Below are 13,728 nucleotides of genomic sequence, written 5' to 3'. Positions count from 1 at the left end.
TATTTCCATACATAATAATCGTGCTTTTCAAAATAAGAGAAACAGGCAAAAGCAGTTTAACAGAAGCTTCAGCTGGGAGTTTATTTGCTTTGCTACACAAAAGGAACAAAGAAGCTTGGTACTGAAGTGAGCGTCCGCTGTATGAAAATCTTACTCTATATTTGCATAAATAAATATATGAGCCAGTTCCCCCGGTCAGGAATGGAAGCTCATAGCGAGGGTTTGGCAGAGTGGCAGTATATCGTGACTCCCGTCTATCGTAGAGGTCAGTTTTGCATCATTACTTTGGGCTACGTTACAAACGTGAAAAAAATAATATACATATAAAAACACTAGAATGTGACATGGCAGTGGAAGCTTATGAATACGACACATTAGTTACAGTAGTGTGAGGTTGATGGTGATGGATGTGTCTTGACTCGCTTGGAAACACTCTCACAACTTTTACTCTTTACCTCTTGAGACCCTGCGTCCTCGTATGGGGACATTACATTTCTGCTTCTGTGCACCATGATACTTATATATATATATATATTTTTTTTTTTTTAAAGCATTGACCCATTGGCCTCATATGGAGACACTTTCCGTACCATCTAGTGGTCACATGACATTACACTCAATTGATCATAAAAAACAAGATGATGAGAATCCCAGTCAAAAGTTTCTACAGCCAATCCAGATAGAAACATAGGCTTGGTGAAAATTTGCATTGAAATTTATGTTTAAAACTAATTTATTTACTTAGTGTAGAAAGCTAAAATTTAGTTTTTGGACAAATTGGGTCCTACTGATCCCAAATGTCAAGGATAAAGGTTATATGTTAAAATAAACTGCTGTCCCCATATGAGGACGATGTTTTCGTACAAGAAGTTGTTTTTTGCAAAAACAGTTTAGTTTTTATACTAGTTTTAAGTTCACTAATCTAAAATAGCTAGGAGAAAGAAAAGTCCAGGTCTCAGGAGGATATATAAATATATAACATTAGCGGAGAACTCAAATTTACTAAAATTTACTTTTTGTTGTAGTAAAACATGATAAAGAATACTAACTTGTGTTGAATAGGTCACCTCCGCTCTCCCGCAGCTTTCTAAGATCGAGTAAATTTGTGCTTTTTGCCCAGAACCCTCTTTCCCCTGCAGATAAATTGCTGTTTACACTGTTATCCAGACTCAAAGTAGCTCCACACCTCATTGGTAGAATCTTGGAAAGCTGTGGGAGAGCGGAGGTGAGCTATCCAACAAAGGTTAGTATACTTTATCATGTTTTACTATATTAAAAATGAATTTTCCACTGTTTTAACTCCTTTAAACTAGCTATTACTAATAATTAGTTATTTTTGGGCAGTTTCTCAGACAATTACTGAAGGTAGACTTGGACTACAAAGCTTTTTGACTGGAGATTTTTCCAGTAAAAGTAAAATAAAGTTCACGACTAGGTTTAATCTCTCTGAAAACCAAACCATATATAGTGTTATATAGTAAGTAATACACTCACCATCCTGTTTCAATTTGAGTAACTGCTTTTTATAGAGTTTTTATAAAGTGTTAACCCAACTTAGTTTAGTCAAAAGTTCTTCTAACTCACATTTTTTAAATTCTTTTCTAACAATAGTGTGCTGAGGAGGCCTTGCTGATATCTGAACGTATTATCTCCTTTAACTTCATAAGCAGCAGTTAGACTGTAGGGCCACCCAAAAGCTGTAGAAACTGCACTACATATAAACACAGTTTTGGGTGAATTCCAAGTAAATCCATTTTTTTCTTTCTTACACTCGAAAAGAGTTCTAGAGTGGAGTGACTGTCTAACTGCCAGCTTATAAAGAGATTAAAGAGGTCACAAGTTCAAATCCCATAAACACCACAACTCATGTTCTCCTCCACCAGTCTTGCACACTGCTTTGGATAACTTTATGCTGCTTTACTCCTGGTGTAAAAATTCAAGCAGTTCAGTTTGGTTTGATGGCTTGTGATCATCCATCTTCCTCTTGATTATATTCCAGAGGGTTTAAATTTGGTAAAATCAAAGAAACTCATAATATTTAAGTGGTTTCTTATTTTTTTTACAGAACTGTATATGTATATACTTACTAGAACACTGTTCCGCATTCAAACTTTTGATAGCTTGTGTAAAAGCATTATTAAAGTGGTTTAAATCTGGTTTTGGCATTTTGTCACTTATTAAACACACAGCTGTGTGAACGCTACAGGCGTTTATCAGCCCATCACTCTGTGTCTGATCTCTGAAACAGTACAGAATCACATGATCTGAGAGAACGAGCTCTCAGCGCTACAGTACCTCCACCATTCTCCTCTAAACGGAGCTACGTAAAAAATAACGAAACGGGAAAAAGTGCAATCACGGCCAAATCCTGACCCGCTGTGGAAGACTCTCCTCTCTCTGCTCTCTCGGCCCTACAGCCTGCTACATACACACAACAACAACATCAAATAATAATAAATAATAAATAATAATATAAACATGGAATTGCATAATTGAGAATACAGTGCTGCTCTGCAAAGATGAATAGCAGTTAATATGGCAACAGTGAGACTGAAAATGAGCTCAAATTTCAATCATTAAAAATAAAATGGTATTATAACCCTTTAAAGCCAAGTGTATATATATATATATATATATATATATATATATATATATATATATATATATATATATACAGTAATATATACATAATAACATTATCTAGTCAATCAGATAAATAAATAAATAATAAAAATGAATAATACTGTAAAATCAGAGTTCAGAGACAAAATTAAATAAATTCTAGAAAATATACAAAAAAAAGTCCTATATGCTAATTACTGACGGTCAAATAAACACACCACTTAATTTTTTATGTTTCTGACTAAACCTAGACCAACAAAAATAAAGAATTTGATTTTCGTAAACTTTCCCACTTTTAGCATTAAATGGTCTAACTGTAAAATTTTTCTTGCTTTTTTGAAGACAAATCTATTACAGAACAAGAATTAAAAATATATATTTTTTAACATTCTTTACACTTTCAGTGTATTGTGGTTTGTTTGCATCATCAAAATTGTCATAGTTTGGTCTTTTTCCTTTTTTACAAATCATTTTGATAGTTTTATCCCTAGTTTATCCCTACCAAATCGGCTGTTTTTTAAGAAGAGGGACTTGTAAAAACATTTTGGATTTTCAGTGATAGTCAATGTAATAATTTTGGAGCATTTCTATTGGTCCACTCGTTATACTAAATTTGGCACAATATAGAGAACAACTTCCAAATCTACATCTACATATTTATATTTATTATAACAGCGACAGTTAAAAGACTAAATTACATTACGTCAGCGTTCTGGATTTCTTTTAGCCGATGTGCTGTTATCAAAGCAACTTTTTTTTTTTTAGCCGATGTTTAGCTTGAAATCAACTAAAGTGAACTCTGAGGATGCTCTGAAGTCCCGCCGTTGCCATGGTTACTGCTGTTCACCTGTGCAGGGCTGGATGGAAGTACATATGATGTAAACATGGTTTCTGGGACACTCTAGTGAATACAGTGATCAGTGAGGCGTGATCTGTAGATCTCTGGACAGGTACTGGATACACTGTAATACAGTAGCGGGATGTGAGATCTGTGGTGAATCTGGTGATGTTCTGCTGCAGTCCGGTTTGTTTAGTGGTGGTGGTTTGATGGTTTGGTCAAAACCATTCGTAGAGGTGGAGCATGAAGGCAGAAGGCATATGTGTAAGTGTGTGTGTGTGTGTGTGTGAGAGAGAGTGTCCAGATAGAAACTGTCTGTCTGAGTGTGTGTATATTAGGGCTTAGCTGATATACAGTATATTCCAGTTACTATGTTAGATTACTATAGAAACATATAACAGCCAATTATATATATATAGTTATATCAGTATAGTTATATCAGTTGAGCCCATATCCAGGAGTGACTGTGTGTGTGTGTGTGTGTGTGTGTGAGTGTGTGAGTTTGTGTGAGTGTGTGTGTGTGTGTTTTGGATCATCGTCCGCTGCTGCTAGTGGTGCTGCTGCCTGAGCTGGATCCACTGGAGCCTCTGTCTTCATAGATACTGATCTCAATCTGACAAACATGAGTCAAGGTAATACACACACACACACACACACACACACACACTATAATACAATCAATCAGGCCAATATTTTTTATTCATCTTAAAATGTCTAGTTGTGGTCTCTAGTATAAATAAAAAGTGCTCTGGTGATCCATTATAACGCTGCTTTAGTCCTGTGGAGGAGGGGGAAAGACAATAGGATTTTGGCTCTTGCTCATGAATATTTATACATGCAAACATATCACCTCTGATTGGCTAACAGCACTGTGAGGCAGTGAGATGGACAACACTTAGAAACATTTTAAAATTAAGACATTTTTACACTAATAACAGTCTTCGCAATGTCATATCTTACTTTACCTGTTATATACAGTTCAGCCACTGACCGAGTCTTAGAGTCTCTGTAAAACACCAAATCCACCGGAGATCCTATTTAAACCTGTAGTTACACACAGAGGTGGGTAGTCCAGGTCCAGAAAGAAAGAATCCACCCCGGGTGGGTTGGAACAAAACCCCGGGGCGGATTTTTACTATTAACTAGTGTTAAAACATACACCTACCTATCTCCATTGCACTTGGCTGGTGGCGTTTTGCCATAGACTAATTCTAATCATTTGTATCTTAGTTCTGAATCACTGGGTAAATCATATAACACTGATGTGATATTTGCACAAACAACACAGGAATGAACTGCCATGCTGGTCCTAACACTGTTAGCTCCTGTCTGATGAGACGTGGTAGCTGCCCAGCTTCCATAGAAACCAGCTAGCAACCACCCTAGCAACACCAAAACAAGAGCTTGGGGTACCATAATTACAACTTACCACCTAACAACTCCATAGCAACTGTCAGTTACCAGAGCAACTGCTTACTTTGTGCAATGTCATTATTTGTGCAATAATGATGAGCAGGACATTCACATTCAAACACACACACACACACACTGTGAAAGGATACAACCCTCATGCCTCTCTCTATAGGGTCAGTGATGAGGAGACCTCTGGGAGCGTAAATCTTCTCATTCTGCTCTTGAATATACCGTGAGATCTTCTTCAGGACCTACACACACACACACACACACGTTTATAACAACTTCATTTAAAACTCTACACAGTACAAGTGTAAGAAAACATTGATTTTAATTATTAGCTTAGACGTAAATATTGGTGTCAGAAGTGTTGTACACTGTCTTCAGATCTCACTGTTCTGATTGGCTAAAAAGTACACATTTTTTTAACTCAGATTTTATACATATAATGCACAGATACAATACAGTTGTCCATGAGGGGGCGCTTAAAGCATGATTTGTATTTAACGCAGTGGAGTAAAAGTAAATTATTCTCCACACCTGCAGGGGGAGCCCAAGAGCAAAAATAGCACTTCTCATAAAATGCTATTAAATGTTAATAAATGTTATTTTCTCACAAAAAAATGTCTATTTTTTATTATTGTGTTATATGATATATGCGCAAAAATATACACAATAATTTACATATTTACATACCTTTTCGTAGCGTGTCTCCATGCACAGGAAGATGAGGTAGGCGGTGATGCAGGCAAGGCAGCCCTCCAGGTAGGAGTGGCCTCCAATCTTCTCAGCTTCAGCATAGTAGTTATTTAACGTCTTCACTGTGTCCTCAAACAAAGTCTTCTCAATCTGTCCAATCACAGAGCAGATATCAGATCGGCCGGCCAATCAGGACGCATCACACAAACGTAACGTGTGAAACCTCAACTGTTCATTTATTGTTGTTATTTCTTCTTAAATCAAGGGTATTAAATTAAATAAAATAATTAATCAAACTGATATTCCGATTAAACAGGTATTTATAGAGGAACACTATTGTACACCACTGCATGCATCGTTTTAAACATTTGTTTTGTGGCTGCAAACATGCATTTATCCATTTAAGGTGTATTTCATTCATTTTGAAATGGTGTGCGCCAAAGCCATTATCACTACTTTTCTGCCGTCTTGTGGAGAAACTGCTACACTATCGCTCAAAAGTTTGGGATCACAGTGAAATGTTATTTTTTTTCAATGGAAACATGGCTGAATTGGAGCAGCCTGGTGTTCAATCTTCAATAATTGCACATTGCACCAGTAAGAGCAGAGTGTGAAGGTTCAATTAGCAGGGTAAGAGCACAGTTCTGCTCTAAATATGGCAATGCACACAACATTATGGGTGACACACCAGATTTTAAAAGAGGACAAATTGTTGGTGCACGTCTTGCTGGAGCATCTGTGACCAAGACAGCAAGTCTTTGTGATGCATCAAGAGCCACGGTATCCAGGGTAATGTCAGCATACCACCAAGAAGAACCAACCACATCCAACAGGATTAACTGTGGACGCTGTAAGAGGAAGCTGTCTGAAAGGGATGTTCGGGTGCTAACCTGGATTGTGTCCAAAAAACATAAAACCACGGCTGATCAAATCACAGCAGAATTCAATGTGCACCTCAACTCTCCTGTTTCCACCAGAACTGTCCGTCACCAGGTACTCTAAAACCAGGTGTTTCAGTTTCATTGTCCAACCCCTATATATATATACATATTCTTTTTTTTATAAATACAGTGGCATCTTTTTTTCTATTGTTTGTATAATTATAGTGGATAAAGTTTACACAGAAGAAGAAGCCTGAGCTGAAATAAACAGGTTTTAAGCTCGGTGTAAAACAGTGCAGTCAGCACTGCAACAACATGACTGACAATCTAATTACAGTAATGAGGAATCCGTTCCCCCGCCAGACCATCAAACTGCTGCTGGAGGACGACCAAAGTCAGATAACCCTCCGCCCCAACCTTTCTTTCCCTCTCTCTTCCTCTTCTCTTCTCTTTCTCTCTTATTGTAACTGTACCCTTTGTGCTGGAACGCTTTTAAACGGCTGGTTACAGATAACACAGTCATAATTTAATACCCGCTCCCCAGAGCTCGTTTAGTGTGTGTGTGTGTGTGTGAGAGAGAGCAGTGTGTGTGTGTGTGTGTGTGAAAGAGCAGTGTGTGTGTGTATGTGAGAGATCTCTGCTGACACTGTGGGGAATTGTAAATGCTTGAATAAAGCACAGCACAACCTGAACACAGCAGACTGACAATCCCCATTAACTATACTCAATACCACTCTTTCTTTTTCTCTCACTCCTTCTGTCTCTCTTACTCGACTCTCTCTTTCTTTACGACTCTTTCTCTGCTTCTCTTTCTGACTCCTTCTATCTCTACCTTTTCTCTCCCTGACTCTTTCTTTCTGACTCTTTATGTGCCTCTCTCTCTTTATGACTTTCTCTTTGTTTCTGTCTTTCTGACTCTTTCTCTCTGCCCCTCTCTTACTGACTTTCTCTCCCTGTCTCTGTATTTCTGACTCTTTCTCTATGTGCCTCTCTCTGTTTCTGACTTCTCTCTCTGACTCTTTTGCTGACTTTCTCTCTACGTCAGTCTTTCTGACTTTCTATCTCTACCTCTCTTTCTGACTGTTTCGCTCCCAGACTCTCACTTTCTGACTTCCTCTTTCTCTCTGACTCCTCTCTCTGTCTTTCTAACTTTCTTTATGTGCCTCTCTCTTTGTTTCTGACATTCTCTCTGTCTCAGTCTTTCTGACTCTTTCTCTCTGTGCCTCTCCTTCTGACTCCTTATGTGACTCTCTCTCTGTTTCTGACTCTCTCTCCCTGTCTCTGTCTTTCTGATTCTTTCTTTTTGACTCTCTCTCTCTGCTTTAGATTTTCTCTCTCTCCCTGTCTCTGTGCCACTTTCTGCCTCTCTCTGTTCCAGACTTTCTCTCTCTACCTCTCGTTCTGACTCTTTCTCTCTTTCAGACAGATCAGAGTTGTAGAAAGTGTAAAATAAAGCTTAATGATCCGTGTAATCTCTCTCTCACCCTGCTGTCGAGTTCGGAGGGGAATTTGGTCTGGAACTTGCAGACGGTTCCCTCGCTGTAATCTCTCTGGATGAAGACTTTATTGGCCAATGAGGCGCTGTGTCTCAGCTCCTGCAGGTTATGAAACTGTAACACGCACACAAACAAACACGCACACACACACACACACAAACAAAAAGGGAAATTAGAACATAATGAATTGCAATATTTAATGCCTTATTTTTCACAGATACACTATATACCCTACAGAACCAAGGTATTTGAGTAACTATACATCCCATTTACACCTGGTGCTATGACCCAGTCTAGAGTAACAAGGGCTACAATGGTAACCCAGTCTAGGGGGTTGGACAATAAATCAATATTGCAACATATTGAATTGTTTTTGTTAAGTATAAAATATCAATATGAGGCGTCCAATATGGATATTGTTAATAAAACATATGTGCTCTAAACTCCCTCTTTCCCCTCACTGGACACGTGGTGGCCCTAAAATCAAATAAATAGGGTTAATAAACTTACGATGAAGAATATTCTAAACCTGTGGAGTATTTTCTTCTCTTCAGTAACACAGATGCAGAGAAGTATCGTAGAGAATTGTCTTGTGATAGCATCGTTATCGTGGGCAATGTATCGTGAGATGCCCTGTAATTCCCACCCATAGTTTCAGGGCTCTGAGTGGGTTTGTATATGTGTTGTTACTGGGACCCAGTTGGGCTTTGCAAACGGGTGTAGTTGAATGCAATCAAATTCTTACAACCATTTCGCCAGATCTAGTTTAAAGTCTTATATAAAGAAAAATAAAGGGTAATACTGCAGCCAGTGTGTTTTCAGAAGATGTGTACTAACTTACTGGGTGCACATGGTGCATCCAATGTCATCAGGTTCAGAATCTACACTACATTAACCTTGAATTCCAGCTGATACAGAAGCACCTGCTCCTACAGCTCCAGCACTGATCATTAATCACCATCTTCTAAACTGCAGCCACACAGAGAACACCAGAGAACGCCTCACACACTCAATGAGCCTGGAACACCCAACTTTCACCATAAACCCAGTCTACATCCACACTAACCACATCAGTTAATTCTACAGTACTGCATCAACACTGATATTACTGACCGAACAGATTTAGTACTGAATTAACACCCACTGCACTGAACAAATGATTCCAGTACTGAACAGATTGTTATGAGTTATGGTTCTGAATGAATCATTTCTTTTTTGGTTTTGCCAAATTTTACACAGTAGGAAAAATACCTAAAAACTTAAAAAAAACACCTACAGTTCTGAATAAATACCAGGTACAGTTTTACATTAATAAGCTGCTCATAGTTCTGAATATACATATATAGTACTAAAGGAACACCAACTGATTCCTTCAGTACTGAATGAACACCTGAGAGATTTAAGTAATTCCTACAATACTGAAACAACACCTGTCCCAAACTGATTTTTACAGTACAGAACAATCCACTACAGTACTGAACTGATTCCCACAGTACTGAAAGATCACCTGAAGTACTGAACAGATTCATACAGTACAGAATGATTCCCTACAGTACTGAACTGATTCCTACAATACAGAACGATTCCCTACAGTACCGAACTGATTCCTACAGTACAGAACGATTCCCTACAGTACTGAACTGATTCCTACAGTACAGAATGATTCCCTACAGTACTGAACTGATTCCTACAGTACAGAACGATTCCCTAAAGTACTGAACTGATTCCTACAGTAGAGAATGATTCCCTACAGTACTGAACTGATTCTTACAGTACAAAATGATTCCCTACAGTACCGAACTGATTCATACAGTACAAAACGATTCCCTACATTACTGAACTGATTTATACAGTACAAAACGATTCCCTACATTACTGAACTGATTTATACAGTACAAAACGATTCCCTACAGTACTGAACTGATTTGTACAGTACGAAACAATTCCCTACAGTACTGAACTGACTCCTACAGTACAGAACGATTCCCTACAGTACTGAACTGATTTGTACAGTAGAGAATGATTCCCTACAGTACTGAACTGATTCATACAGTACAGAATGATGCACTACAGTACTGAACTGATTCATACAGTACAGAATGATTCCCTACAGTACTGAACTGATTCATACAGTACAGAATGATGCACTACAGTACTGAACTGATTCGTCCAGTACTGATTGACCACCTAGAGTATTAAACTGATCCCTACAGTACTGAATGATCACCTGTAGTACTGAATGAATTCAGACAGTACAGAATAAACACCTGGAGTAGTAAATGAATACAGACCATACAGAACAATCACCTACAGAACTGACTGAACTGGTACTGAATTGTTTCCTAAAGTACTAAATGAACACATACACTACTGAAAAACCACCTGTGTGTGTGTGAGTCCCCCGGGTGTCTCGAGTGTGTGTTGGTGGGCAGGCTGAGTGTGACTAAACGCTCTGAGCTGTAGACACTGAACGCTTCATTAATAATGGATGCACAGCAGTGCTGCAGTCAGCCAACCCCCCCACACAACACAGCAGATCGATAATGCAGAGACGATCCGTGTTCCTAACACACACACACACACTTTAGTGCTATGCACGGTCTTCTTTAGCAGTGTAAAAATGCTGCTGCGCTCCATCTGACCTGACCTTAACCCCGACCTTCTGTCTTCTTATATAGAGCTGATGAAGAGCTCTTCTGTGGGAACTGGCGTAGACGTTTTAATGTGTATACACTATATGAGCAGAAGTATCGAGACACCTGTTTAGTTTCCACTGAAATTAAAGATTAAAAAAAGTTTTTTTTATGTTGAAGTAACTGTTTATTCTGTCCAGAGAAATCTTTCTACTAGAATCTGGATCGAAACTGAAAAAGTTGAATGAACAGACTCAGTATTAAATGAATACCAACACATACAGAGAATCAAATCAAACAAATGAGAAACAAACATAAGACTTGCTTTATTTACTGAGAAAACTTTAGGATTAGCAAATCATTTAAAGCTTAAATTTGTCCTGAGCTTCTAATCAATAGTTTCATTTAAAAACACAGCCATTGATCAAAGTCTTATCTTCACATCTAGGCCTGTCACAATAACTTCTCATTTCTTTCAAGCCAGTGAAAACCACTAATAAACAGCGGAGACAACAAAGTTTTGTACAGCTTTGCCACTCACAGATATGTAATATTGGTTTTAATTACCTTAAGAAAAAAAATCTTATATTTTGTCTCATTTGTTTGATTTGGTTTCTCCTTGTCTACATATAGGGAGTTTTCACACCAGTATTATTTAGTCCGGTTAAAGCGGATTCTGTTTTCTGTTCTGTTTTGTTTTCCTTTGCATCTTTTTTGTTATTTTGACCATTTACCTATAAACAGCAAAATCAGAGAAACTGATCCAGAAAATGGTTCGAAAGTGAAGAGAAGGTGGTCTATATCTTCATTACTGTTCTTTTAAGTGTCCAAATTGTTAAACAACATGCATCAACAATATGCACAAAAATGTAAATAATAATACCAAAAGCCTTCGGGAATTTTTGAAACACACACACACATACACCCAATTAATAAACACAAAACCCACACTATATCTGTATAAAATCCCTCTAGCTATTTTAATCACTCTATAAAACACACTACAACTAACTAGCACTGGTTTTACTGGTTGTGCAAAAAAGAAGAAAAAAATGAAATCTGGCATCCTGAAATCGCAGCATCACGGGACGCCCCGAGACACCAGCGCGCTCAAGGTTACTTCTAGTGACGTCCCGTGACGTTTCTCAAACGAAATAAACCACAAACAAGTTATTCAACAAATCTAAACTATGCACGAAGGACACGAGCGCGTGGAAGTGTGCGCGCGGTCACGGGCATCACGAGATTAATCACTTTTTGTTGCGTTAATTAACGAGATAAACGAAGAGGAGCTCGCTCACAGACTGGTGGCAGTACGGCAGCGCGGTCCGGCCGGTCGCTGTCCGCGGTGCTGAAATCATCACTGCCCAAAGATATGGCGGGAAAAGTGATTATTTTTTCCGTTAAAAAATTTAATAATTCAAAAACAAACAAACAAACAAAGCGAGGGAGAAGGTTAGATCGCAGCGAGCCGCTCTGCCCGCTTTGATCTCGTCCACGTTGCTGCTACGTCACGCGTGCGCGCGCCTGCCTGCCTGTGCTGACTGACTGAGTGCACGCGTTCGATTTTTCAAATTCAAAAACAGGCTTTCAAATTTTAAACTAACGGTCTATTTTTCAAATCTTAACGGTTTATTTTTCAAATCGCAACGGTTTCTTAAACCAGTATGCACTATATCAAAGCTATTTCCACGTGTTCTGACTGAAAATACAAGGTTTAAACGCCGAAACGTGACTGTTGAACGAGTGAGGCTGTGTAATTTATTCATACCTTTATTTTCTCGCAACAGCTCGCGTTTAAACACGCTAAATCCGTCGTTAAAAAGACGACGCCCGGCTAAATTAGCCGTTTCCATCCGGATTGAGAGAATTCTGAAAGCGTGAGAAGCTTAATCTCGTCGGTTTTGTTTGCAAACTGTGCAATAAACGCCCATTTTAGCGAGCTAAATGCTATTTCTACCGTTCCCACAGCAAAAAAGCACATCAACCACAGCTTCAACCCAGATAGGAGTTGTAACAGAATCGAGCTGGCTAGCTAGCACAGCGTTTACACCCCAAACTAAAGCCGAAATACAACCGAAACCGCTGAAATTCAGAGGGGATTCTTACCTCTGTCGCCATGTTTCTGACTATGTGGACGAAATCGGTTTAACAAGACACGGAGAGACAGATTACAGGCAGGATTGATGGACGTTTTCTTTTTACACCCGTATTGGAGAAGCCACGCCCCCCGGCACTGGGATTGGCTGAACTTGACTCGTAGTATCCCGAGGGTGCAAGTGTAACATATTAGCCAATCCCAGCGCGGAAGGCGGCGCAATCTCGGTTACAACCAACCAATCCTAGTGCAGGAAGGCGGGGTTTGTCGAAATACGGGTGTGGAAATAAACAAGAACGACAGCGAGGTTTGGGGGGAGGCTGTGATGATGATAAAAAAAGGGGGTGGATCTGAGCTATGATGGGGGTGTGGTTATATGTGTATGCATATATTCTCTATCTACAGCTCTGAAAAAAATTAAGAGAGCACTTAAAAACGATGATTTTCTTTGATTTTACCAAATTGAAAACCTCTAAAATATCATCAAGAGCAAGATGGATGAAACCAAACTGAACTGCTTGAATTTTTGCACCAGGAGTGATTAGCATAAAGTTATCCAAAAGCAGTGTGAAAGATTGGTGGAGGAGAACACTCCAAGATGCATGAAAACTGTGACTAAAAAACAGGGTTATTCCAACAAACATTGATGTCTGAACTTCCTAAAACTTTATGAATATGAACTTGTTTTATCTGCATTATTTGAGGTCTGAAAGCTGATTTTTTTTTGCATCTTTCCAAAAACAGTGTGCAAGACTGATGACAGAAGAAGACAGAAGAAACTATGATTATCTTGTTACTTTGATAATATACTTACACAGACGTGCCAGAAGTCATAGGACAGCAGTGATTTAAATTGATCATGATCATCAAGTGTTACCTCAGAGGACAGCTTGGGAATGTATACTAAAATGCTCTTAATTATGCTAATGTAAGTGGGCGGCGCATAAAGTGTTGTAAAGTACATGTACTCTGACATTACAAAGCTTATTTTGATTATATGATTGCTTAATTTGACACTTAAACAAAAATAAAAAAGGCAAAAAAAACA

At 38.6% G+C, this 13,728-nt stretch overlaps 1 protein-coding gene across 1 annotated transcript; it reads right to left on the bottom strand.

Annotated features, from left to right (window-relative positions):
• Positions 1 to 55: 55 nt before the first annotated feature.
• Positions 56 to 12,826, bottom strand: golga7ba (golgin A7 family, member Ba). Its single transcript, XM_007229527.4, has 5 exons — positions 12,692 to 12,826; positions 7,938 to 8,063; positions 5,570 to 5,722; positions 5,023 to 5,124; positions 56 to 4,073 (listed from the first exon to the last, which is right to left on the bottom strand). The coding sequence occupies exons 1-5, from the start codon at positions 12,701 to 12,703 to the stop codon at positions 3,993 to 3,995; spliced, it is 474 nt and encodes a 157-aa protein (XP_007229589.2). The 5' UTR covers positions 12,704 to 12,826; the 3' UTR covers positions 56 to 3,992.
• Between the last annotated feature and the right edge of the window lie 902 nt (positions 12,827 to 13,728).

This window comes from Astyanax mexicanus, chromosome 21 (genome assembly GCF_023375975.1).
Source record: "Astyanax mexicanus isolate ESR-SI-001 chromosome 21, AstMex3_surface, whole genome shotgun sequence".
NCBI classification, from domain to species: Eukaryota; Metazoa; Chordata; class Actinopteri; order Characiformes; family Acestrorhamphidae; genus Astyanax; species Astyanax mexicanus.
This window is presented reverse-complemented; position numbering and strand designations above follow the sequence as displayed.